Here is a 25,883-nt window from a genome sequence, read left to right as displayed (position 1 = left end):
TCTAGTACACAAATGAACAAACACAATGGAACACAATGGTTCTCTAGTACACAAATGAACAAACACAATGGAACACAGTGTCATCGACCAAATGAACAAACACAATCGACAAATGAACAAACACAATGGAACACAGTGTCATCGACCATATATCCGGTCATCGTATCGTGCAGACGTGTTTTCAATGAGCTCCGACAACATACAGGCCTAATAATTATTTAATTAATTATTATTCGGAATATATTTTCCTGTATATTTTGCTTCGCTACTATTATTCCACATTGGATATTTATTGTATTTTATTTCATCCTCTTTCTTGGATTCTACTGGACTTATTCTCCTGAGTCGTTTTTTTTTTGGAACTTCATCATGCGTCAATGTTATGACTGCAAGAAAACCAAGAAGGATGTTGGTAGCCGTCAATGTGACTACTATTTATGTAATGACTGTGAAGCAATAAGGCAAGGAGCAAAACCAAAGGTAATGGCAACATCTACAAGTAAACAACAAGTTAAGCAGGGTAACCACCAATCCCTATGATGACCGCGAGTAGAATTTCGTGTGTGCCAACATGTCATCACCAACACTTGGAGACACGCGTCAAATCTTTGGAGTGCTCTATTTGCCAGGAACTTTACCATCGAGAATGTGTAGGGCTTAAACCCTCGTCGAGACCGTCCATGTGGATATGTCCCTCATGTAAACTTATCCCACAAGTGATCAAAGAGTTAACTGAACGTCAGAGTGCGCAAGAAAAGGTAATATCGAACTTAAGAAATGAGAACTCGACCCTAGCGAAACTTGTACACGAACAGAGTACATTGATCTCAGAACTCTCTGAAGCAGCGAGAATACCATCTGATACAACATCATGCGATGTTTCTAGTAACGACACGCAGGAATCTGTCGATTCAGATGATACATATGTGGAATCAGACTCTGGCTTTGAACATGTTGAAAATTCGGATCATAATACGCTCATTATTGGTGATTCAATGATTAGAGATTTAAACGAAAGGGGTCTCATCAAGACTAAGGTAAAGTGTATCCGCGGTGGCCATGTCTCAGATGTAAAGAAGGAACTAAAGGACGTGGATATAAGCAGTTTTGATACTGTATTATTTTGTGCACGTTGGAACTAACAATTGTTCATCAGATCATGAGATGCAAGAAGGAATACGTGAATACAAGGAACTCTTAAATGATTTACATGTTTGTGCCCCGACCACCAAGAAAGTCATCTCATCAGTGTGTCCTCGCGCGGACAAGAAGGTAAAGCAAGAGCGAGTCAAGAAATTGAATACGGAAATGAGGAAATACGCCGCTGAGAACAACACAGAATTTGTGGATCATGATAGCACTTTCATCGCTAATGGAAAGGTAAATCGCAAACTACTCGGTAAAAAAGGACTACACCTTACTAAAGACGGAACACGCCAACTTCTTGGTAACCTCAACAAGGCCCATACCTTATTCTACACGCGATCGCGCGGAAAAGCCACAAGCAACGTAAGAAGTAGGCCCAACGAGAACGTGCACGTAAGTAGGCCGAATCGCGAACGCCATTCAACTCACCGCCGGGTTCATCAGCATGATCATAATCGCGGACAATTTAGAAACTCGAATCGCAGAACGGACTCTAGACCTTATAGTGGATGCTTCAACTGTGGAGGCCTAAACCATAATCGCGGTAACTGTAGGTATACTGATCCAGTTGAGTGTTACTCCTGTGGAGATTATGGACATTTATCATATTTTTGTGCCAACCGCTAGAAAAATGGCCATGTCACGCGTGCCGATAAACTGGTTACGGACATCGGCAAAACGGACTCAATGGACTATTTTTGCTCTTATAATATGTTTAATATCTTAAATGATGAGTTACAAGTAAATGATAATGAGACGCCAATGGTAACTGATAAGGGCCCTAGTGGCAAGGAAGGTAAATTGCATAATGATTCTAAATCTAATGTGTTTGACAAATGTATTAAGCATGTTAAAAAGGTTGTAGGTCCTTGTAAGCAAAGGTACGTTAACATGGTTAAGAACAACACGTGCAATAATGTTAGTATTATATCAAATCATGATAGTAAAAGTAGTAATATAAATTGCAACGAGGTTATTAAAGATATGAATAGCGTTGATCGTGGTAACAAAAATGCTCGTGCAGAAAACAAGTGCCACAGAAGGCATAGAAGAGGTAAGAATAACAAAACAAGAAATGGTAAAGTAAAAGTTGATTTAAAGCTTGCTTTTAACAATGTAAATAGAGTCAATTCCAGTTTGTATGAAATTCCAAAATTCTTAAAGGACAACCAGGTTGACATTTTTGGTATTGCAGAAACATTCTTGAAGAACGATGATAAAGTCAATATTGAAGGGTATAAATGGTTCAGTAAGAATAGACAAATCAAGGGTGGAGGTGGTATCGGCTTGTTGTTCGCTGATCATATTGAGATTGTAAATGATGATGTATTTGATACAAATTCTGATGATTTTGAACGTATGTGGGTGAAACTTAAAGTTGGTACCAATTCATTCATGTATGTAGCTTGTGCTTATTTTCCAGGAGAAGGAAAAGATTCAAATTTAACCGAAGAATTGTACAATCAACTGCTTTCCGAGATTATAAAAATTCAAGAGTCTAATGAAATTGAAGACCCCATATAGTTGTAATGGGGATTTCAACGCCAGAATTGGGAGTAACATTCCTTTTGGTGACCCGATACTTAATAGTAATGGTAAGAAACTAATTAATTTTAGGGATGACTCTGATTTAACAATTGTAAATTGCACCCGTAAATGTATCGGGAAAATAACATGGTTTCGTCATCCTCATTCTTCCACAATTGACTACTTTTTAGTCTCAGATAGTACTTATCATTGTATTAAAGAAATGATCGTGGATGAAGATCGTAAATTTAATATTGGTAGTGACCACAACATATTATTCCTGAATATGACATTTTGTATTAAGCCAATTAAGAATAAGACACACAACAAAAGAATTGTTTGGGATATCAAAAAGATCAGGACTTTTCAGAGTATGGGAACCAAATTAAGACACATTTTAATGATTGGCGCGCTGATTCTTTTAAGGATCCTGATTCTCTATGGGGAAGCTGGAAAGATAAGCTCCTCTTAATAGCTAATAATACAATTGGTGTGAAAACGCATAATGGTAAGCAGAAACAATGGTGGGACAAGACAATTGATAATGCCATTAAGGACAGGAAGCGTAGTTGTCAAGCTCACCGCAGGTGGGCCTCTTCAGGTTCTGATGATAGAGATCAAGGGGATGCGCTTTGGAAAGAGTATATTGAAAAAAAGACAAGGGCTAAACAGCTTATTCAGAATCGAATAACTCAAATGAGAATCGATCGCAGTATCAAGATTTCAAAAGAAGGGGGCCCGTCAAGTAGGGATTTTTGGAAAAACTTGCGCGGGCCAAAAACTAAAAGCAATAATATTTATGCTTTGAAAGTTCCGACTTCTGGTAATGTCACAAATGACCGTAAAGTAATGAATCAAACCGTGCTTCAATATTTCCATTCTTTGGGTAAAATGAATAAATGTTTGCATCAAGAGGAGTTCACAAATGATATGAAGTTGGTAATGAAACACTCTATAATATTGAAATAGAACTTGAGGATGTCATTGAATCCATTAGTGAAGCAAGAAATAATAAGTCGCCTGGTTTAGATTCGATTCCTAATGAACTTATTAAGAATGGTGGGGATTACCTAGCAAAATCTCTTCACATGTTATTTAAAAGGTTAGTCATATTAAAAAGCGTTCCAAAAGAATGGAACAAGGGCATCATTCTACCAATTTTTAAGACAGGCGACAAGAAAGATCTTAGTAACTATAGAGGTATTACTTTAACATCATGTGTGTCAAAGATCTTTAATCGCATTGTATCCAAAGCCATTTCCACTTTTCTAGAAGATCATAACGTTCTTTCAGAAATTCAGGGCGGGTTCAGGAAGGATCATAGGTGTGAGGAACACGTCTTCACACTAAAGAGTATTGCTGCGATGAGATTGGCTGAAAACAAGTCAACCTTCCTGGCCTTCCTTGATTTCCGGAAGGCGTTCGATACGGTATGGAGAGATGGTCTCCTCTCCATCGCTTGGAAATTAGGAATAAGAGGTAGTATATGGAAACTCATCGATAGTATGTATACTGATGTTCAGGCCAAGGTAACTTTTGGGGATATTGATACAGACTTTTTAACATAGAAGACGGCGTGAAACAGGGCTGTGTGCTTTCCCCAATTTTATTTTGCGCCTACATAAATGAGTTTGCTAAAATGTTAAAGGATTGTAATTTAGGTGTGCGTATCTGCGATGTAGAAATAGGGTGTTTGTTCTGGGCAGATGATATTGTCTTAATTGCTAATGATGCAAATGAACTTCAAAATATGCTTGACGTCGCCTCGTCTTTTTCGCGCACCTGGCGGCTTGGTTTTAATTATGACAAATCGAATGTTATGATCATAGGTAAAGAATCCAATAGGCAGGGGAAAAACATGCTCTGGAAATTAGGAGAAAGCACCATCTCTACTTGTGATTCATATAAATATCTTGGTGTCCACATAAACAACAATTTGTCCGATCACACACATGTTTCGGAAGTTATTAAAAGGGTAATAGAATTATTGGGTATATTAAGTCAATCCTTGATGGTCAAGATGATTTCAATAGAGTTTATTATGGGGATATTCTATGGCGCTCTCTAGCCCTTCCGTGTATTAATTATGCTAGCGCGGTGTGGATTTGCAATGTAGCGGATACCAAAAGTATTGAAAATCTGCAAACTCAAATGGCACGATCCATCCTGAAGGCTTCTCGTAATACCCCTATCGCTGCTCTTTATGGGGACTTGGGCTGGGAGTCAATTGCTACTATTCAAGATCGCATCAAGGTAAATTTCTATGCGCGCCTTAATTGTATGGACATGCATCGATGGCCCAAATTACTGTTCAATGCATTATTAAGTCTTGACTGTAATATCGATCAAATTAGATTTAAATGGCTGTCTTCTGTCCGATCCGCTCTTAATAAATGCGATTTAGACTATATTTTTGGGTACGATTCAACAGCAAATCCACGCTGGGCAAAAACGTTTTTTAAGGAAGCCAACAAACAAATGTACGAGAGTAATTGGTATGATAACGCCAAAGCTAAATCTTCTCTTAATGACTATGTTTTGTATAAGAAAGAACTTAGAATGGAGAAGTATCTTTTGGAAAAAACCGATTTCCACGGAGCAAGTTTCAAATTTAAGGCACGGTCTAACACTCTTCCCTTAATGGTAGAATTCATTCCTGGACTGTAGGCATGGACGAAAATTGTCCGTTGTGCAAAAATGGTACAGAAGATCTTCGCCATTTCCTCTTTACATGCACCGCCCTGAATGATATACGTACTGAAGAATTCTCCGAGCTAGAGCGTAATCTTTCGGACCAGCATTTAGAGATGTTCTGGCAATTTTTATGGCGGGGGACTTGGATGTAAAACTGTGCCTTATGTTGGGAACCCCCTGGGACTGTGAGAATGAAGAAGTCAACAATTGTTTTGATGTGTCTTGCAAAAGTTATTTAAAACGTGCATGGTCTTTGAGATCCTCTGTCTTGAAGAATATTTAATGTCCATTAATTGTCATGTCATGCCAGTATGTAATTTAATTTTATATTTTCATTTTCTACATTTTGTTTTATTTCCTGCTAACGACCCATTTCAAACCAACTTGGGTTAAGACAGACAGTTTCTTTTGCTTTCGTATTAATGCCACAATTTTACATACATGTACATATTCATTTGTCTTTTAATTTGTTTCTTGTATTATAATGTTGTTTTTGAACGCACCGCTGGTTAGGCGTGTGCCACTGATACAAAAGTGTATGTTCCAATAAATAAATAAATAAATAAATATATCTTCATGGCAGGAATCGCCATGGTAGGTTAAATCCACAGCCACGATTAGCCATTTGGTTCAAACCTTTAAAGCTCTTTTAAACTAATAATTAGTCGAGGGACATAACTAAGGCTACTCACAATAGCCGGGTAATCGATCTTGGTTGTGCGTGATTAAGCTTGTATACCCCATTGAGGTCAATGGTCATCGACTTTATACTGCCTACAGTGAGTGCAGCTGTACTACACGCTGCACGCTGTAGTCCATAACAGGACCAATTACGCAATATAAAATGGTCAAATTTTGAGTTCAAAGCGCACGGCCAATTTTCAAAGCGCATTCTAGCGACTATCATATCTGTTCAACACGTATTTCCAAGTTTATGAGACCAAATCTGGTTTCTTGAGAAAAAATCATGACGGGAGATATTCATCATTTTCTAACCCGGTATCAGAAGATTTTCGTCTGATATCAAAATCGTGCATAGCAATTCACGTGTATCGATCCCGTGTATTCATTTTAGTGTCCCTTCTGCACCAAATAATTATTAGCCAGGCGGTGTCGGTGTGTGGAAGGGTGCCATGCAAATGAGCCAGTGTCCCCCGCCTCGGTATTAGACGTTCGCTGTTTGTATCTCTGTCAGTGGCGGCGCTACGGGGGGCATTGGGGGTAAAATACCCCCCCCCCACAGAAGCTCTGCCCCCATTTCCCCCAGAAAAATTGAAAAGAGGGAAAAGCCACTTTTTAGCCAAAATTAGATGAAAATGCCCCCAGCCGGAGGTTCTTCTCCCCTTTTGTCCCTGAACTCGGGAGAACGAAGCCTGGTAAGGGGTGGTGCAATAATTATGTGAAGGCCTACCCCAGGACCCTCAAATTGGTCTGCCAAAATCACTTGCCCCTCCCCTGGCCATGTCAAAAAACTTTGCCCCCACCTTTTGACGTGCCAAAAAACCTTTTGATGTGCCAAAAATTATTTGCCCCCTTAGATTTTTGGGAACCTGAATTTATAATGCGAGCGCAGCGAGCAGGACATTTTGCATCAAGTTTGAACGTGTTCCTAACGTTTTCCTACATCTTTTTATGGCGTAATATATAGAAACAGTGCATGTCCAAAGTATCTGTGCCAAAAATCACTCCCCCCTTCTTTCGACCTGCCGAAAATCGCTTGACCCCCCTTTCGACCTGCCAAAAAATGTTTACCCCCCTTTTGGCCTCCCAAAAACTCTTTGCCCCCCCTATAATTCACCACCCCAGGGGTACACATAATTATTGTAGGCCTACCACCCCTAAATGAGAAGGAGTGAACATGGTGAAAAAAAGATAGAAAAATGGCACTAATCGTACGCCGTAATTTTAGGCAGGTACAGAATAGCTGCTCCCAGTAAATTGAATTTTAATATTCTTTTTCACAGGCTTCTTGTCATTGGAATCTAGCCCATGCACTCGCTGCATGCTATAAACACTATCTCGTAACACGGGTAAGAGACTAATCAGATCGCAAGAAGGTAAATAAAAATCTGCTGACATGACTGAATCTGACCAGAAAAACGACTGAAACTTCCGCTGAAATTCGTATTTTTTTAAATTGAAGTGCAGGGTAAGCTGGTATATAATTGTGCTGTCTGGAGTGGAAGGTTTTTAAAGAATTAAAAGTGCATTCTCACTCGGACGGGGTTGTTCCACTGCTACACATTCTCGTCACGTCTGTCAAATTGCCAATGAGTATGACCTACAGTACTGCCGCCTATTCCGTGGTACTGCGTTTTGGGTCAAGCTGGGAGAAAAAAATCCCAGGTCGACCAAAAATAGCGTATCGCACACGATAGACCACCTAAGTTATCGTAAATCGGTTTCTCCCAGGTCGACCGTAAATTTTGGGTTGCCCCATTCGGCCCGCAAATGCCAGGATTTTTAGCCAGGTCGACCCATGACAAGCATGCAAATAGCCCTACACGTGCCCCGACCATGGCGATATACATGTGATGAGTATAAACCATTGTACGCATGTACGGCACGATTCATTCATAACTTTGTTCAAGCGCCGGTGTGACTTTTACGATATCAGTTTCAGTGTCTTGGCATCTAAATTAATTCAGTCATAGGCCTACTCTCATTTTCGTATTTATTTAATAGAGTAGGCCCTATTCTTGTTTTAGTTTGCAAAATACAGAGGCAGATATAGTCCTGGGATATAGTCATACTTCCAAGTTTTCTACTTTCTTGAATTTGCGTCAACATGTAGGCCCGGGCATGTAGGCCTAAGCGCTTTTAAGCGCTTAGTTAGATGCGAACTTGGATGCCCGGCTTGTTACATCCAAGCCGGGCATCCAAGTTCGCATGGACGGTACTACGACTCGATGTTTCAGGAAAGTAATAAATTATGAGAAGAGGTCACAAATAGGATCAAATAAAATAATCCAACAAAGAATCACCCTGCCTAAGTGCCGGACATAGGCTATGCCTACATGTTTTAAACTTTATTATTATCCACCACGAATGGAGTGCCAATTTCTATTAGCCTAGGCTGTCTTTCTATCAACAAACGTGGAATCTCCCAGCTTGACCAATTTGGCTACAGTACTTGTCTACACCCATCGAATGTGTGTCATCGGCCCAGTCATCGGCCCTCAGACACACACACACAGGCATAGAGTTCTGCAGCAGCATGTTTTGTTGACATTAAACTGTTTACTTCATTTGACAGTTAACTAATCCATAAATTTGACAACTCAAATACAAAGAATATCAGTTGGCAATCTTAATGTTATGCAATCAAGTTTACAACACTGTCATAATAGGTACCGTATGCTAGATGAATTCAAATTTGCCATCAAACTGCATCATTTTATATATCAAATCAAAGCCCTTGAGTAAACAAAGCCAAAACTGAAAACCATTTTTTCATAGCACTTTCCGTAGGAAAGTTACATCTTGTCAAAGATTGACTTTCATCAAAAAGTTTCAGCTAGCAAAATTCCCCAAAAGCGGCATTTCGGGGTGTTTCTAGATCTTAGTCTCATTATGATAGCAGCTTTTATTAATGGAACTGCTATCCAAATCCCTCTAAAATTCCATGTGCGAGTGACTTATCACCATAAAAAATCATATATTTGGGTCAAGTGAAGTATAGAAAACATATTTATGTATGTTTCCTTCTTCGGCCAGTTGGTTTAAATTTCTATGTAAATATGCATTGACATTGTCGGCGAATTTGGCTGACTAGCAAATGTGTTAACTAAGGTTTGCCTGGGTTACCTACATTAGTGTCAGTCTTACAATGAGTAGAAAATTACTGAGTCATGCAATTCAAGTAGTCATATTGATTATCTCAAGTGGCCTGCTGCAATTGACCAGAGCAGGGTTGCCAAACCCGCGATTTCGGCGCCCAATTGGGCGATTTTCGACTCTCGTCCCGCGACAAAGAAAGTGCTCCCATGATTTAGCGACATTTGGGCTACTTTGAAAATCTCACCCGCGAAATGTATTAAATGTTGGGCGATTTGTGACAAAGCCGACCTCAAAACTTATTTTTTGATCATGATTGCCCATTCTTTCAATGGTCATTCAACAAAAGCACCAAACAACTAATTCAATAAGCAAAAGTTACAAAACACTCTGTGGTCAGTGTGATTGATTGTGCTTTCCATGACAGTGGCACGCACAGGGAGGGGGGATGGTTAATCGCATCACATGTTGTTGCTAAAGACCACTTGAGTTGGAGGATTATCCTTAGAATATTCCCATCTATTACTCACAAGTGGTTTAAGACGACTTTCAGCTTCTTAGTGTCAGCGGGGTGCCAAGTTTAAGTTTCTACTTCAACATAAGTTTTTTTTCCATTGGCGGTTCTTTTGAAATAAAAATGTGTAAACACCTACCGCACATTTTCTTTTGAAACGGCATGATGATCAAAAGTACTGGCCGTTTTGAATTTGATTAAAAATATTACATGCACATGTTGTTATCACTCAGCTAAAGGCAATTTTTGTAGGCCTATCCCCCCTATATTGCAATGAATGGCATGTCTATTAATAAATGTGATTGTTTTCCTGGCATATTTTTAAATAATTTTTAATTTGTTTCAGCATTTCCCCAAAATTAAAAAGATAGTGCAGAACCCCGTCAAAAGTCAACATTTTATTTTCCTTGCAGTTTATTTTTTTCTTAAATTTTTGAAAATGTTTGTTAGTTTTTCATTATTTCAATTTGCAGTTTAAACATTTTTTTTCTTCAATTTTGTTACCGATAGTTTATAATTTATTTCAATATTTCCACAAAAATTCACAAATAAATTTTCCTTACAGTAGGCCTAGGCCTATAACAAAAAAATCAGATTTTGTTCTTTTTTGATAATTTATTTCAGCATTAAAAAAAATAGAAAGAAAGGGGTGTAGAACCCCCTGAGCCGTTTTTAATTTTCCTCTTTTTTTAAAAACTTTTTCATTTTTTGTTAGTTTTTTATAATTCATTTCAGCATTTCCCAAAAATTCCAAAATAAAGGGGGTATAGAACCCCCTCAAATCGACTTTAAATTTTTCTTCCGCTTTTTTTTAAATTTTATTTTTTTTCAGTTTTGTTGTTTTTTAGAATTTATTTCAGCATTTTCCAAAAATTTCAAAATAAAGCGGGGTGTAGAACCCCCTAAATCGACTTTTAAAATTTTGGGCGATTTTTTGGCTATTTAGGCGACATTTCACGGCTAATACCCATGACTTGGGCTAAAAAGTTTTGGCAACCCTGGACCAGAGATGAACTGTATGATTTTCCTGTTATTTTGTAATAACAAACCCATGTTTTCCTTGATTTTGGTATGAAAATGAGCAAATAGAATTTAATATCTTGTCAATTTGGAGTTATTAAGGGATCTAAAATGAGCGTTTATTGCGTTTCGATAGTATTTTTTGTGGCACATGAGAGCACCTCAGACCTATCGAATTGTATTCTGAATCTGAAGCATGTCTTTCTGATATCAAATAATTTTCATTTTTGAAAATCACAATATAATACAAATTTTATGACAAATTATAAAAATTTGATATTTTTGAATTTTTGATATATAACAGTCCTCGAAGTAAATTATATAAATCTAATGATATATTCTTAAAGTGTATGTAGCAGGGAGGAAAAGCCGACGGTCAATTGAAAATTTTGACCTTTCATATTGAAGATATGGATTTTTTCCCAAAAAGACCTAATTTTTTTTGGTGTTTTGGGAAAAAAATCCATATCTTCAATCTGAAAAGTCAAAATTTTCAATTGATCGTCGACTTTTCAACCCACCTACATACACTTTAAGTATAAATCATCAGATTTATAAAGTTTACTTCAAGTACTGTTAAATATCAAAAATATCAATTTTAATGATTTGCCATAAAATGTGTATTAAATTGCGAATTTCAAAAATTCAAAATTATTTGATATCAGAATGACATTCTTCGTATTCAGAATGCAATTCGATATGTCTGATGTGCTCTAATGTCCCAAAATAAATACTGTCCAAACGTTCATACCCCAGCCCTTAAGGGCAACTAAAACTGATATTTAGGTAAGTTTTATCTGTTTGGAATCTGTATTTCCTGTTCTGATGGAATTAATGCAATGTAAACAAACCCAACCATGGCTGATATGGACATTGTGTAGTGCTTTTCAGTACCCTGTTTTCCATGGGTGACTGTAGGAACCCATGGATTTGATCCATGTACTGATGTAGTACTTGTCCGAGGTGCTCTGACGATAACACTCCGATCGCCAGGCAATCTACGTTTATAGTCAAATGCAGCAAACCTTTGACGAGCACGACTACCGTGATGTTGCAAATTCGGATCTAACAACGCGTACGGCATTCATAAATTTCCACTCGGCAACAGCAGATCGGCTCAGCTCCAATCAGAGACAAGTGCGTCCAACGCAGTAAATACGCGATTATACTTAAAATACGTGCTCGTCAAAGGTTTACTGCATTTGATTCTAGTAGGCCAGTAGGTGTAGTAGGCCAGTGGGACAACGAAACCGCTACGTGAACGAGCTACTACAGTACATGATTGATGTAGGGTCTTTCAGTTCCAGTCAATTTCCTCCGCATATATAGCATGTATAGATAAATACCATTGCTGGGAATTAATTCCCCTGATCATGTGATATAAATTTTGGAATTGTTTCACCAAGACAAGCATCATTTACTAGCAATATAGCATGCATTGCATGCAAGCATACAATAATCATGATAATTGCATAGCCATAGTCATGATAGTACATGTCTGGATCTGGATCTGGATAAGGTTGAGTCGGCAGCTTCAACTAGCAAAAGTCGTACTATCGCCAACTTTGGTGGAATTACTTTAGTTCAGGTCGAAATGTGCGCGCGATTAATGTGAGAGTGATGTCATGAATACGAGTACAAGGAACCAGGCCCGTACGCAGGGGGGGGGGGTGTAATAAATACTCCATTATGAATCCAGAAAAAAATAAATATTCATTGGTACACGATTCAGTGCAGTGAGTGTCAAAAATCCCCGAAAAATAAGTCATAAATCATAGCGATGACTGAGGGCAGTCTACAGAATTAGAAGTTTACCCAGTCTATGTTTTGCATGAGCACTGCGTCACTTGAATTTTAACGTACAGGATTGGAGACTACCAGCCTAAACTTGGTCAGGTCAGAGGTTACCTTGAACAGAATTATGATTAGTGCCGTATAAAGTTAACATGTAACAACTTTTCCCATGCGCTTTTTTCATCTTTTGTGGCGATTTTTGCATACAATGCAGCAATATGGTTCTTTATAAGGACCTCTAGATTAGTTTGATGAACAATTTAGAGTGAGTATATGGGTAATTTACTGACAAATCGATGCACTCAAACTGAGATGGCTCTTCGGTGCAAACTTAAAATAGGGCAGCATCAATAACGGACATCAGCACAGGACAATAAGCTTCAAAATGATACCAAAATTATATACATAGCATCAATTCTTTTCAAGATATGGATAATTTTGTGAATGATACCTTGATATTTTTGCCGAACGACTTTTCTGAGTAATGGGCTCATAATTAGTGTCCTACACATTTGAATGAGGAGATGCTCAGAAGGCCAAAAAGGCCTGAACAAACACCCCTTAACCTTAGCCTAAGTTTCTTAAATTATCTAATAAAGTACAATTACATACATGTATACACACACCACACTCTCTTTCATACATTCATGTAGAACTAAGCAGAAAAACAAACTTTTAATAAGTACTTTCAAGGATTTGAAAGTCCACTCAGTTCCAAGGTCAAATACGGTACCATGAAATTAAGAATTCCAAAATTTGATTTTTTTTTATGGGAATGGAATGTCATCATCTTTAAAGGTCTATAACTAAAAAACATGCCTGGTGACTTGACTTGTTCTGGGTTTTGTTGGAGCTGGTTACATATTCATATTACTACATAAGAAAATACAAAAATATTAGAAATACTAAAAGGTAAAAGAGCCTACATGAAATAATAGTTTTTCCTACACCTGTCCAAAGTCACCCCAGTGTCAGTTCCAATATTGAAACTCCCGGCTCCGACCGGGAGTTCCAAGAAATGCTGTGTATGTGACATTGCGGTTTAATGTGCATTCACATGCATACTTAGTTGTGGGAACAAGGAAATCTTTGCTCTACAAATGATTGCAAATTACATATTTGTAATTATTTTTCACCATAAAATATGATATATGAAAACACAGGTGAGCAATGTACATGTATGAATATATGGATAGGTCAAACAGGTTGTTAATTATTTTCAATATTAATATTTTGAGACATAATGAAAACACTGGAGACCCCTGTGACACTTCCTACAACTTGAAAACAAGTCCTCAAAGTCATTAATTAATTGAATCTTTGTTTCTCTTATTATAATCCCATATCTAGAGACATCACCATGTCTAACAGCAGTCAAAGCAGTGACTCACAGAAGTCTGGTATAGCTACTACACAAGTTAGTTTTGTGTGCCAGAGATGTTGCCAGCCATTGAAACTTGACCCTTCATTTAGTTCTTTAGATAGCCAAACTTATGCTGATTTAACAGGTAAGATATTGTGTCCATATTGTTATCAATGTTTGGTATTATTGAAGACCGATTTAAAAAGACTAGTTTGCGTCCTATGACGTCCTGTCAACCAGACCAAAAATGCTGTGCTGCGCAGGTCTGCAACCAATCACGTCGCGCCTTTGCCCTGACATCGGAAGCAAACTCTTTTTTTTTTTTGGTCTTCAATTATAGTTGGTGTGTTAGTTTGGTACCAATGAGGTAGAAAGGATAGAGCGCCCTGCTCGCCGAATCTGTGAAGCCGGTTTGGGTGCTGTAATAGCAGAGAAGATACACTAAGTTGAACAAATCATGTATTAAATTTCCCAGTATACCATTGTTTTTATCAAAAAATTGCTGAATTATAAAGGCAAGCACGCCTGAATCTGGTATTTCATCAGTGTTACCACGCTAAACAACCTGTAAACAACTCGGGAAACAACTCTACCACTTTTCAAAATTTCGCCTTCAGTCGCCGTTCCAGTAGCGGCCGCATGGCAACGGGCGAATGAACTAGATTTAGGAGCGTGACTTGCCTTTATTTTCAGTAATTTTTTTATAGAAAAATGGTACACAGTAAAGTTGAATATGCTAAAACAAGTAATGTGTTTAATTTGATTAATTCATACATGCTAGAGTAAATTCAGTTCACATTTTAGTTGTATTTGATGCTGATTTTGTTAGGTCCCTTCATTTCATAATGGCTTATTCAGTGTGTGATTGTCAATGAAACGGCAACGTACCAGCTCGAGCTCAGCGATCTCTGTTTTTCTACGTCATTGTACTAAACACATCAAAAAAAAAAAGAAATTCCTCACTTGATAGATTAGTCATAATTCTGAACACACACAAAAATGAAAGCAATAAAACTGAGTGATATGAATGTGAGGAATTTTACTTTTTTTTGCTGCAGTATGATACCAAATTTGTGTAAAACAGTTCCGAATGATCAAAAAATATTGAGTGAAATATGGTGGAATTTGGTGACTGTTTGTTTCTCTTTTGTTTCCTTTAAATTATTTGATCAAAACTGATCACTAACTGGTATGACATTTTATTCTATTTTCTCTCAATAGCTCCTTTATTGACAGCCAGTTCAGGGAAAGGTACACCACTAATACAAAGTACAGAGAGTGCAGAGCCATTTGATGTCGATAAGAATGATGGTGTTTCTAGAAAGGAAATACATTCTACTAGGTGAGGAAAAAAGTTGTTTTCTGTTCTTGAAATTGTCAGGAAATATTGTTTTGAAATTTGGCTTCTGATATGTGACATGATCAAGGGGAATCAGTCGGATGTCGCTAATATGTGACATGATCTGGTCCATGGGGGCCAAAGGCGGCAAATTTGAAACTGAGATAAAAGTAAAAATATGGAGTAAAAAACAATAAAATACATAAGAAAATAGACATCAAAAAACTTCATAACTTTAGAACCAAGTATGCTAGACCTTTGGTGTTTTCAGTAAATGATAGCCTATTGTATGTATAATGTAATAATTACAGTAACTCAATTTTAAAAAATGCCTCCTTTGGCCCCCATGGACCAGATCGTGTCACATATTGTTTTTGAGATATTGGCAAGAACAATGTTTAAATTCTTTTGTTTTATATTGTTTTCAGCCATTGATGAATTGCTCATAACTCGGTAACCAGATGTCCGATTTTGATGGGGTTTGCATCAAAATGTAGCATTCGTAAACTGCCAGAAAATAATGTAAAAATCTTCTAATTGAAAATTGCCGACATGCGACTCATTCCCCTTGATCATGTCACATATGATAGTACAACCTATATTGAAGAGTAATTACTTTCTGAAGTGTCATCTAAATCTTGAGATACCCAAGATATCTTTTGTTAAGTTGACAATTTGCAATTCAATTTGCCTTGATATTAATGTCGATTCGGATCATTGTCAAGTTTAGCATATCATTGGTCTATTTTGTTGGTTTACTAATACAATGCCTGAATGCATCACACCATAAATATATGGTTTTTTTTAAACTTAAGCTAAAACTGGGCAAATGTGACACAACATCCAAGCAAGGGGAAGGGGAAACAGAAGTAAAAAAAAAATTAAAAACTTATTTCAAAAATATACAACATTTCTTTTTCTATGGATAAAAAGTTTACAACACATCAGTTAGAGACCAGTTCTCTTTAAGTATGTTTAAGCAGCAGGTGTACTGTACTTATACCACCCCTGTCGGGAATATTCCATACATGGTCCTGGTCCAAGTTGACTTGTGCTCCTTTGTCAATATATGTTTAGTGAAGAAGGAGTACAAGGTGGCTGGGAAATGGGAATGAGACCAGGATATAAGAACGGTCTCAATCAACATGCTCGGCCTGTATGGTATACTAGTAGTAGTATTATAAACATGTTTTATGTGAAATGATAGGATAAAAAGCCAAGCATAATGATCAGAAAACAGATTAAAGAAATCAAAATCATTGATGAGAAAATTTGAGCATGTCTGAATTCCCAAGACAGCAAGGGGTATGGAAGGCCAAAGAGGAAAGAAATCAGAGAACAATGGAAAAGTATGAAAAGCCACTTTGGCATAAAATTAAATAGATGGTGTCTTCTACAAGGTTATTTACTGTGACTGTTGGTTTATTTTGTATGTAGGCATTCATCACAGGACAGTGGACAAGATTTTACACTTCTTGGAGAGGCTAGTAGCTTCAGAATTGAAAACCTAAGTCATCAAGTTAAGGTAATTTGGTTGATTCATAATATGATGCGTCTCCAGTGTTTGCTGGGGGAGAGGTCAAAATATTCAGTGCATATTGGAAAAATGTCGACATCCAAAGCCCGCCTAATACGAAGACAACACAGGAACATAATGTCATTGTGTGTTTGAGTGTCAATTGATATAACAATGTTACAGGCGAATGCGCAGAAAAACAGTAATTTAGTAAAAGCAAACTGGTAAAGTTATGATGACTCTTGTCGTAAATTAACAATATGTGTATCAACTGTAAATCTCCTTCTCTGGCAGTTACGATTCATAGGAACTTATGATCGATTTTGAGACTTGAGACGTTCCATAAATGTTAGTGAAATCTGGAGGGCCTGCTAAAATATTGGCCTATTTCGAGGCCTGATTTGTAATAACTTTGAACATAGGGGCTCAATTTGTTTAATTGGTTCTGTAAAAATGTTGGTTACCTGAGTTTACTATAATCCCATATCTAATGATTTCCCTATTGTTTTTGCAGGTGGCTAGTAACTTGTTTGACGTCATGTCTGGCCATTCGGATATTGATCATCCATTATGTGAAGTAAGTCACCATTATGTGAGCTCTCAAATCTTTCAATATGATACAAATGCTTCATAGTTTATATCGGGAGCAGGGTTGTCACCAGGACCAAAAAAGTAATGGTTAAAATATTGAAGGCGAAGCATATGTAGCATCTTTTTAGTGAACACTAGGGATTAGGAATAGGCTTTGAGGGTACCACCCCACTAAAAAAAATGTTCTTGCTCTTTTTATGATGAAATATCATCCACTTCCGGAAATGTAAAAAAAAAAAAAAAAAAAAAAAAAATTTTGTGAGTGCCGGATGGCCCCGGCGTAGTGACAACCCTGATCGGGGGAATATAGTTTCATCAGCTCATAAGTGTGGGAATTGTTTGGCTGTTACTACTATACTACGAGTGTAACAGTGCAGAATGTTGATGCGGGAGTCTTACTTTTTTGTAAGACACTCTTGTTGGGAAATTCACAATTTAGGATTCCGATTCATTTCACACACGGCTATTGCTGAATCATTCCAATCGATTATGATCGACAAAGGATATTTGTTTATGAATAGGGGAATCAGTAATAAAAGCTGTAGCGTGCTGGGAGTTCGTTCTCTCTTACTCAAACTTTCATCGGGTCAACACCACATTATTAGTTGCTCTGTATTTAATCAGTTTATGTATTTTGATGTTATGAAGAAGGAAGACTTGCCTCATCTAAACTCTTCAAAAAAAGTTTGGAAACTTTCAAAAACGGTTGTATATCAGAAGGTTTTGAAAACTAATGCAAATTGTTTCATATCAGTGAAATTATTGTTCTTTTCTGTCAACAATGACACCTCATTTGTGACGATAACTTATTCCACGGCTGAGTAACTTTCTTTGCAAAACGGAGAGGTCTCAAAGAAAATGTGCCAAACTGACCATTATATGCGCTCATCTCATTGCTTTGAATGTATGAATGAATGAATAAATGAAAAAAATGTTGTTTGCAGTATATCACTTTGAATGAAAAGTGCTAGGATAGGATTCAATGGATCAACACCAGTCAATCTCTCTTGCTGTTCACTTGCAAGATTAGTTCAAATCAACCATGGTTCAATTATCAGATCTGAATAAGGCTCGACCTATTGGTCAGATGGTCAGCTTGAGGCTGGCATACCTCAGAATCAAGTTGCAGCAACTTCAGTAGTTCCCGGCAGTATGATCTCCAAGCTAAAACATTAATTATCATGCACGAATCACATGGTTTTATTTAGTACTAACTCATATTGACCATAAAAATTAATAAAAACAGCCAGGTCTCAATACGCCATACTGTAAAAGTCAATATTTTCGCGAGAAGATATTTTCAAGATTTTGAAGATTTTGTCAATTTCGCTATAATTAAATTTTGCGGTTTTGATATTGATACAATAGAAACCTAATGCAAAAGGTTATTTATGTCCACTCGCGAAATTTGCGGAAAAAAAACCCTCAAGAAAATTTCTACTTTTACAGTACCGGTATTCAAAATCCCACCACGAAATTGTTTAGTGCAATGACGTAATGCTTGTTTGTGCTCAGTTGTCGTCAGCCTTCATTGTATTACTGGGACGTCATTGCACTCGACAATTTCAGTGCCCGGGAATTTGGAATATCGTGTGTAGTGAGACGACTGTTTTTATTCATTTTATGGCCAATATGAGTTTGTTTAAAATAAAATCACATGATTTGGGCTTGATAATTATTTTTCTAACATATAAGGCAAAATGTTGTGATTACCGAAGACTTCCTTAAGAGAATGTAGACAAGTATCGGATTTGAATTCCATGGAATAACTTGTGATACTTCTGTTGAGATGTCACAAGATAATTCTCAAAATACTTAAGAGATTAAGGTCATGTCTTCCATCTGGGATATATGGATTTCAAATGGAATGGCCCAGTTTCCATTAGCCCTTAAATGTTTTAGAAAAATCTATTAAAAAAATCTGACTAATCCCAGAAATTGAGGTGGGAGGGGATGAGAATCAAAAGGTTAATTTCATTTGGCCTAATGTTTTTCATTTATTCAGGAATGTACCGATAGTCTCCTGAATCAGCTGGATCAGCAACTCAAGATAACAGAAGATGAGTGTAAACATTATAGGGAGTCTCTAGAGCAGCTTGGTGATGGCAATGCACAGGAGGAAGATGAAGGAGTATTGGAGAATGAAATAGAAGAGGTAGGTTTAGGGGCTGACTTGTAACTACTCGACTCAATGAGTCAGCTCGGACTCAAGTCAACATTTTAGGACTTGTGACACAACTAGTCGAAAATCCCAAAAACTTTCAGACTCAAGCCTAATCCCAAATTACTCAACTCTAATTGAGACTTAACAGTAACACATCAATGACTTGAGACTCCAGTGACTCTGACTCGACCTGGGCAAATAATAAACATACAGTGCTACTGCTACTGATAAATTTTGGTTGAAATGTAAAGTTAATTCAATTTGAGACCCTTGCTTTGCATAAATAAAGTTACAATCTTTCCCAATTTTATTCTCCAGTTGAAGTCTCAAGAAGTAGAGTTAATAGGCAAATTACAAGAAATAGAAGAAGAAAGAGAAAAGATAGCCGAAGACACCAAAAAACAGAAGAAAGAGTTAGAAAAACTGGAAGTAGAAGAAGAAAGGTAAATCTTAGCTGTTCAGCATTTGTTTAATGTACATTTTATCTGCTTTAAGTTACCTATTTGATGTAAGGTCTACATGCTGTATCAAAATGATTGTTTTCCATTTATCAAAATGATTGTTTTCCATTTATCAAAATGATTGTTACCCATTTATTTTGGTGTTCAATGAAAAGCCTGTTTCTATGCAACATAGAATCTTCTTGGAATGACCAGAACCTTGCAATTGGTTCACATTACATAATCTAACAAAATTGGTGGATCTTATGTTGCATTTTTATGAGGAAGTCTTATCCATAATCACTGAAAACTGATGGGTACCAATCATTTTGATACAGCCTGTATATCAGAAAACTGATCGGTACCAATCATTTTGATACAGCCTGTATAGCAGAAAACTGATGGGTACCAATCATTTTAATGCAGCCTGTATAGCAGAAAACTGATGGGTACCAATCATTTTGATACAGCCTGTATATCAGAAAACTGATGGGTACCAATCATTTTGATACAGCCTGTATATCAGAAAACTGATGGGTACCAATCATTTTGATACAGCCTGTATAGCTGAAAACTGATGGGTACCAATCATTTTGATACAGCCTGTATAGCTGAAAACTGATGGGTACCAATCATTTTGATACAGCCTGTATAGCAGAAAACTGATGGGTAACAATCATTTTTATACAGCCTGTATAGCAGAAAACTGATGTCAATTTTCTTAACGGACACTTTTTGGAGCTTTTGGTGAGATGGAACCATTTTAGGGGAGGCTCTTTGGCCAGGAGGAGTTCTGAGGCTTCTCGGCTAGATTGAATATTTAATGCTGTTGTCTTTGCTGAGGCCCCTTGGTCATAAGGAATTTTATTAGCGGCAGTTTTGTGATGAGATGGAACAGTTTTTAACGGAGTCTTTTTGGACAGGGGAAGTTTTCTTAGCTGAAACTTATTGGCTAGATGGGGTGTTTAAAGCTGAGGCTCCTTGGACATGTTGATATTTCTTGGGTATAGCACCTTGTTTCCTTATTTCCTCACACTTGTCACATAGGAAATAATCACATTGTCTGCTGCTAACACTCTTGTCTACTTTGTTACAGTTATCACAGCAAAACATTTTCTGTGTTTACTAGGCCTTCGCCTGACTGGTTCCAATTAAATTGGACGTAAAACTATAACAGAGTTTATCACACCTCACTGGCTTGCTGATGTAGATCAGGTCTTAAGGTGATCTGTTATACACTGTGCTCACAAAGTACTATAATCAATACTAGACACTACTACTTTTATACACAACAGGGATATGGCACTTTATACAGTCTTAAAACGAGAAATTAGGTTAGTTTTTCCCGGGCACTGAAGATTTCTAAAGTCAGGTTTTGTCTAAATGACCATAGATGATGTTTTGGTATACTAGATTTCAGTAGATATCACAAAGTCAGTCGAAAAAAATCGTAAATACTTTTTCGAGAGCACACAAAATAACGTCCGTGCCATTTCAGTGTTGCCAGTTCATAGCTGCCAGTTGCCTGAAACATGGTTTGTGGTCTTAGATCCTTTACATTTGTTGGTCCTAGTCCTGTTCCTTTTTGACCTCTCCTTTAGAAGCAGCAGGGTTTTTGAATAGTTGTGGGGCACACCCTCCAATGCAAATAACGTCCGTGCCAGTTCAGGGTTGCCAGTTCATAGTTGCCAGAAACAAGGTTTATGGTCTTAGATCCTTTACACTTGGTCCTAGTCCTGGTCCTTTTTGACCTCTCCTTTGGTAGCAGCAGGGTTTTTGAATAGTTCAGTTCAGTTCAGTTCAGTTCAGTTTATTTCATCCATTCAAAATACATGTTAACATAATACAGAATAATATTTTCTTGTATAAAACAGTGTGGAACATTTTAAATTATATGACAAAAGTATGAGAAACAGAGGATGAGGATGCCACCAAACGCACAGCGTGATGACGTGGCACCCTATACATAATGTTTCAATTTTACAATAAGCAAAACAAAATTTAATACATTAGGAAAAAAAAACGAACAAAGACAAACAAGCCTTGTATAAGTAGAGAAAATACAAGATTTACCAATGCAAAATTCAAAGTATACAATGCATATTAAATAAGAAATTATTTTATAACCAGTAGGCATATCTAGAATATTAAGTCATTTTAGGCAATTTCCAAAATATTACATGAAAAAGATGTATTGTAAATGTAACAAGTATTGGACATAGGCCTACAACCTTGAAAACAAAACATGTATGCATGAGCAAATCAGAGGCCTAAATCCAACATTTACATGTGAAATTGTAAAAGGCTAGTACCTACAAAGTAAATGCTAAATATAGCAAATGATAATGATATTCAATATTGGAGTTACATACAAAAAAATTGTTGGAAAATAATTTATTGGGGACAAACTCCAACCAAGATCTACACGCAAGGCAGAGGGAACAATATAACACAAACACACGAAAACAAGTCCAATCTGAGATATATTTTAATATAATAATAATAATAGAAATATAAAAAATATTTGATCCATTAGCCAGAAATGTAGCTACTGATGAGATGCTTTTTAAAATTAGTTTTGAAGGATGACACAGAGGGGCTGGATTTGATTGACTGGGGAGTGAATTCCATAGTAGAGCACCTTGATCTTAATGGTATTATCAGCAAGTTTTGTTTTGGTTAAATTGACATGGAAATTACTGGCTTGTCTTGTGAGGTGATCGTGAATACTTGCGTTTGTAATAAACAAGTTATTTAGAGACAAGTCAGTTGGAAATAATTTGTGGTGGGAATTGAACATGAACGTTCCAAGTTGGTGAAAATGTATATCTTGAATCTTAAGTGTGTTAAGTTGCTTGAAGAGGGGTTCTGTGTGGGCCAGCCAAAGGGAGTTAGTGCACGCGGATGATTCTTTTTGGAGGAGAAAAAAGTGATTCAAGGTGCGAGTTGTTTTTGTCAGCCCAGATAATATTGCAGTATGAAATATAGGGAACTGCAAAGGTGTTGTAAAGTGTAAATAAGGATTCCTGAGGAAGAAAAGGACGAACTTTACGAATAATGCCATTATATTTAGAGACTATTTTAGATATATATATGGGACGTATGAGATTTCCAGGAAAGATTATCGTCAATTAGTATGCCAAGAAATTTGGTTGTGTGGACTTTTTCTAGTTTATTATTATTAATATGAATATTAATTTCCTTTTGATGTTTGGTAGTATGTTTATTTTTGAAAATCATGAAATTAGTTTTTTTAACATTTAATGAGAGTTTATTTAGCTTAAACCAGTTGGAGATAGTTTCCAATTCATTATTAATCAGGGTTTCGAGAGAATTTTCGTCCTTGTGAGAAAAGAGGATATTTGTGTCATCTGCAAAAATGATGAAGTCAGCTGTGGTAGAACAAAGGGAAGATCATTAATGTAAATTAGAAACAAAAGTGGACCTAATATCGATCCTTGCGGGACACCGCATGTGATTGATGTCATTTCAGATGAGGTTTGATTGAATACAACGAACTGTTTCCTGTTATTAAGATAACTACGGATCCAATTATTAGCAATTCCTCTAATGCCGTAAGTGTCAAGTTTATTTAAAAGAATTTCATGGTTGAGCGTGTCAAAAGCTTTGCTGAGATCAAGGAAAATACCTACAGTGTGAATTTTATTATCTAAATTCTGGGTAATTATGCTATAAAGTTCATTAATTGCCATATAGGTTGATCGTTTTTGCCTGAATCCAAATTGGTTGGGACTAAGAATGTTGTGCGATGAAATGAAATCATGGATTCGGTTATAAATAACCTTTTCAAGTAATTTAGAAATGGCTGGAAGGATTGAAATTGGTCTGTAATTCGAAAAATCATGGGTGTCACCAGATTTAAAAATTGGTGTCACTTTAGCAATTTTGAGTTTATCAGGAACTAAGCCATATTTAATTGAAATATTGAAAATGTGGCTGAGGACCATGCTGACATTGTTTATGATTGATTTCAATAAGATAGTGCTGATGCCATCCATGCCTGAACTATGGCTTGATTTTAGGTTAGCACATAATTTAATTAGTTCCTCCGGTGTTGTTGGGGATATAAAATGCTATTCATTAGTGGCGGTTTTGATGGAGCCTGAAAATCGCCACATGGAGGTGGAATTTTATCAGCAAGGGAAGCACAAAAAAAAGAGAAAAAATCGTTGAATTTGGTGGCAATTTCATGGGCATTGGTGATTTTGCTACCAATGTCATCAGTAAAAAAGTCAGGAAGTTTTGAATGTTTGTTACGCCTTTGAGTAAATTGTTCAAAGTTGACCACATTTTTTTCATGTCATTATTGTGGAGCTCAATTTCTTTAGTGTAGAATGATTTTTTGGCAACACGGAGGAGACTATTAAGGTGATTTCTATATTTTTTATATTTAATTTCATTATTATCAGTAGGTTTAGAAATATACTTTTGTATAATTTATCTTTAGTTTTGATCGATTTAATTAGACCTTTAGTAACCCAGGGTTTTTAGGAGTATTCGGTAGTTAGATTTAGTAGTTTTTATTGGGCAGTGAATATCAAGTAAAGTAAGTAATTTATCATTAAACTTATTATAAGCTTCCTCAGGGTCATCGATATCATACACAAAATGCCAGTCGGATTGAGAAAGAGCATTATTAAGGCCTTTGATGTTATCAGGCTTGAATTGTCTAGCTTGCCTAACAGTTGGTTTGGGTGGTGGGAAGAACCTGGAGCCCTTTGATATGGTGAACACAGGGAAGTGATCCGAGAGATCTGTAATTAAAGCACCAGACTTGTGATTAGTTGACACAACGTTGGAGAATACATTATCAATACATGAATAACCAGTAACACCATGCGGTTGCGATATACACGAGTCGGACGATCGATGCATGGATAAAAATCATGAGAAAAGAAAAGGTTAACAAATCTGTTAACTTTAGGCAATTGATCGTATTTTAGAAGATCGATGTTGAAGTCTCCCATAATATAACATCTTTTCTTTTCTTTAGAGATAGTTTCAAGTGTCTTTGTCAACTGATTGATAAAATCGTCAAAAATCACATATTCCGGCTTGTATATAATTCCAACAATAGTTTGTTGAGACTTGTGGTTAATCTCAACGAACACAGAATCACAATGTTGGCAATCTAATTTAAGATCACATCTTTCGCGAAAATTGATACATGGATTGATATAAATTGAGGCGCCACCACCATTCCTTTCATGCCTTACACAATTTACTGATGAATAATTGCTAAGATCAGCCAGATTTGCATCATCATCATGAGAAAACCACGTTTCCGTGAAGCCATATATATCAAAGTGATGATCGAGCATAGAAAGATAGTTTGCAACATCGGTGGTATGTTTGTTGAGGCTCCTGATGTTAAAATGCAGAATGGAAAGGTCGCTGGCGCCTAATTCAGTCGCATCGGGTAAATTCTCACTACTATAATATTGACAGTTATTGATCTTGTTATAATTGAGGTTCAAGGTGTCATCAAAGAAATCATTATGAGAATTAAGTGAGCAATTAAAAGAAAATGGATCAAATTTGATATTGGACATGAAATCGGACATTATACTGAATAACACAAAACTTAAACTACCAATAAATTTACTTAAATTACAACTTGTAAACAAATCAAAAGATTTGAATAATTAGTATAGAAGCGGGAGAGGCTGTGCCCAGTGATGAAAAAAAATGCACCAGTCTCTTAAGCTCTCAGACTCAAATATACATGTAAAATATGAACGAAACGAACTTGAATAAAAAACCAATTAAATGAACTGAATAATTTAAGCAATAACCAAATCATCAATAGAAAAAACAAATATAGCTCAAATGTGAGCATGGTATAGTAAATCAAACTATTTTGGTATCAAAATGCAAAAGATGAAACAATAAGCACATGTTAATAATACCTTTCTACATAGAGAAATATGAAAACAATTCTAATAGTCAGATCAGTCATGAAATAACAGAAATATAA

The 25,883-nt window shown here is 36.6% G+C and overlaps 1 protein-coding gene across 1 annotated transcript in view; it reads left to right on the top strand.

Annotated features, from left to right (window-relative positions):
- The first annotated feature begins 7,403 nt into the window (after nt 1-7,403).
- LOC140167980 (beclin-1-like) overlaps nt 7,404-25,883 on the top strand; it is a 31,285-nt gene continuing 12,805 nt past the window's right edge. Inside the window, exons 1-7 of the mRNA XM_072191283.1 lie at nt 7,404-7,516; nt 13,823-13,980; nt 15,057-15,177; nt 16,612-16,699; nt 17,205-17,267; nt 19,287-19,436; nt 19,764-19,888. Of these exons, the coding sequence (XP_072047384.1) occupies nt 13,833-13,980; nt 15,057-15,177; nt 16,612-16,699; nt 17,205-17,267; nt 19,287-19,436; nt 19,764-19,888 (695 nt within the window). The 5' untranslated portion in view covers nt 7,404-7,516; nt 13,823-13,832. The remainder of the gene's footprint in view (nt 7,517-13,822; nt 13,981-15,056; nt 15,178-16,611; nt 16,700-17,204; nt 17,268-19,286; nt 19,437-19,763; nt 19,889-25,883) is intronic.

Source organism: Amphiura filiformis, chromosome 13, assembly GCF_039555335.1.
Source record: "Amphiura filiformis chromosome 13, Afil_fr2py, whole genome shotgun sequence".
In the NCBI taxonomy this organism is placed as follows: domain Eukaryota; kingdom Metazoa; phylum Echinodermata; class Ophiuroidea; order Amphilepidida; family Amphiuridae; genus Amphiura; species Amphiura filiformis.
This window is presented reverse-complemented; position numbering and strand designations above follow the sequence as displayed.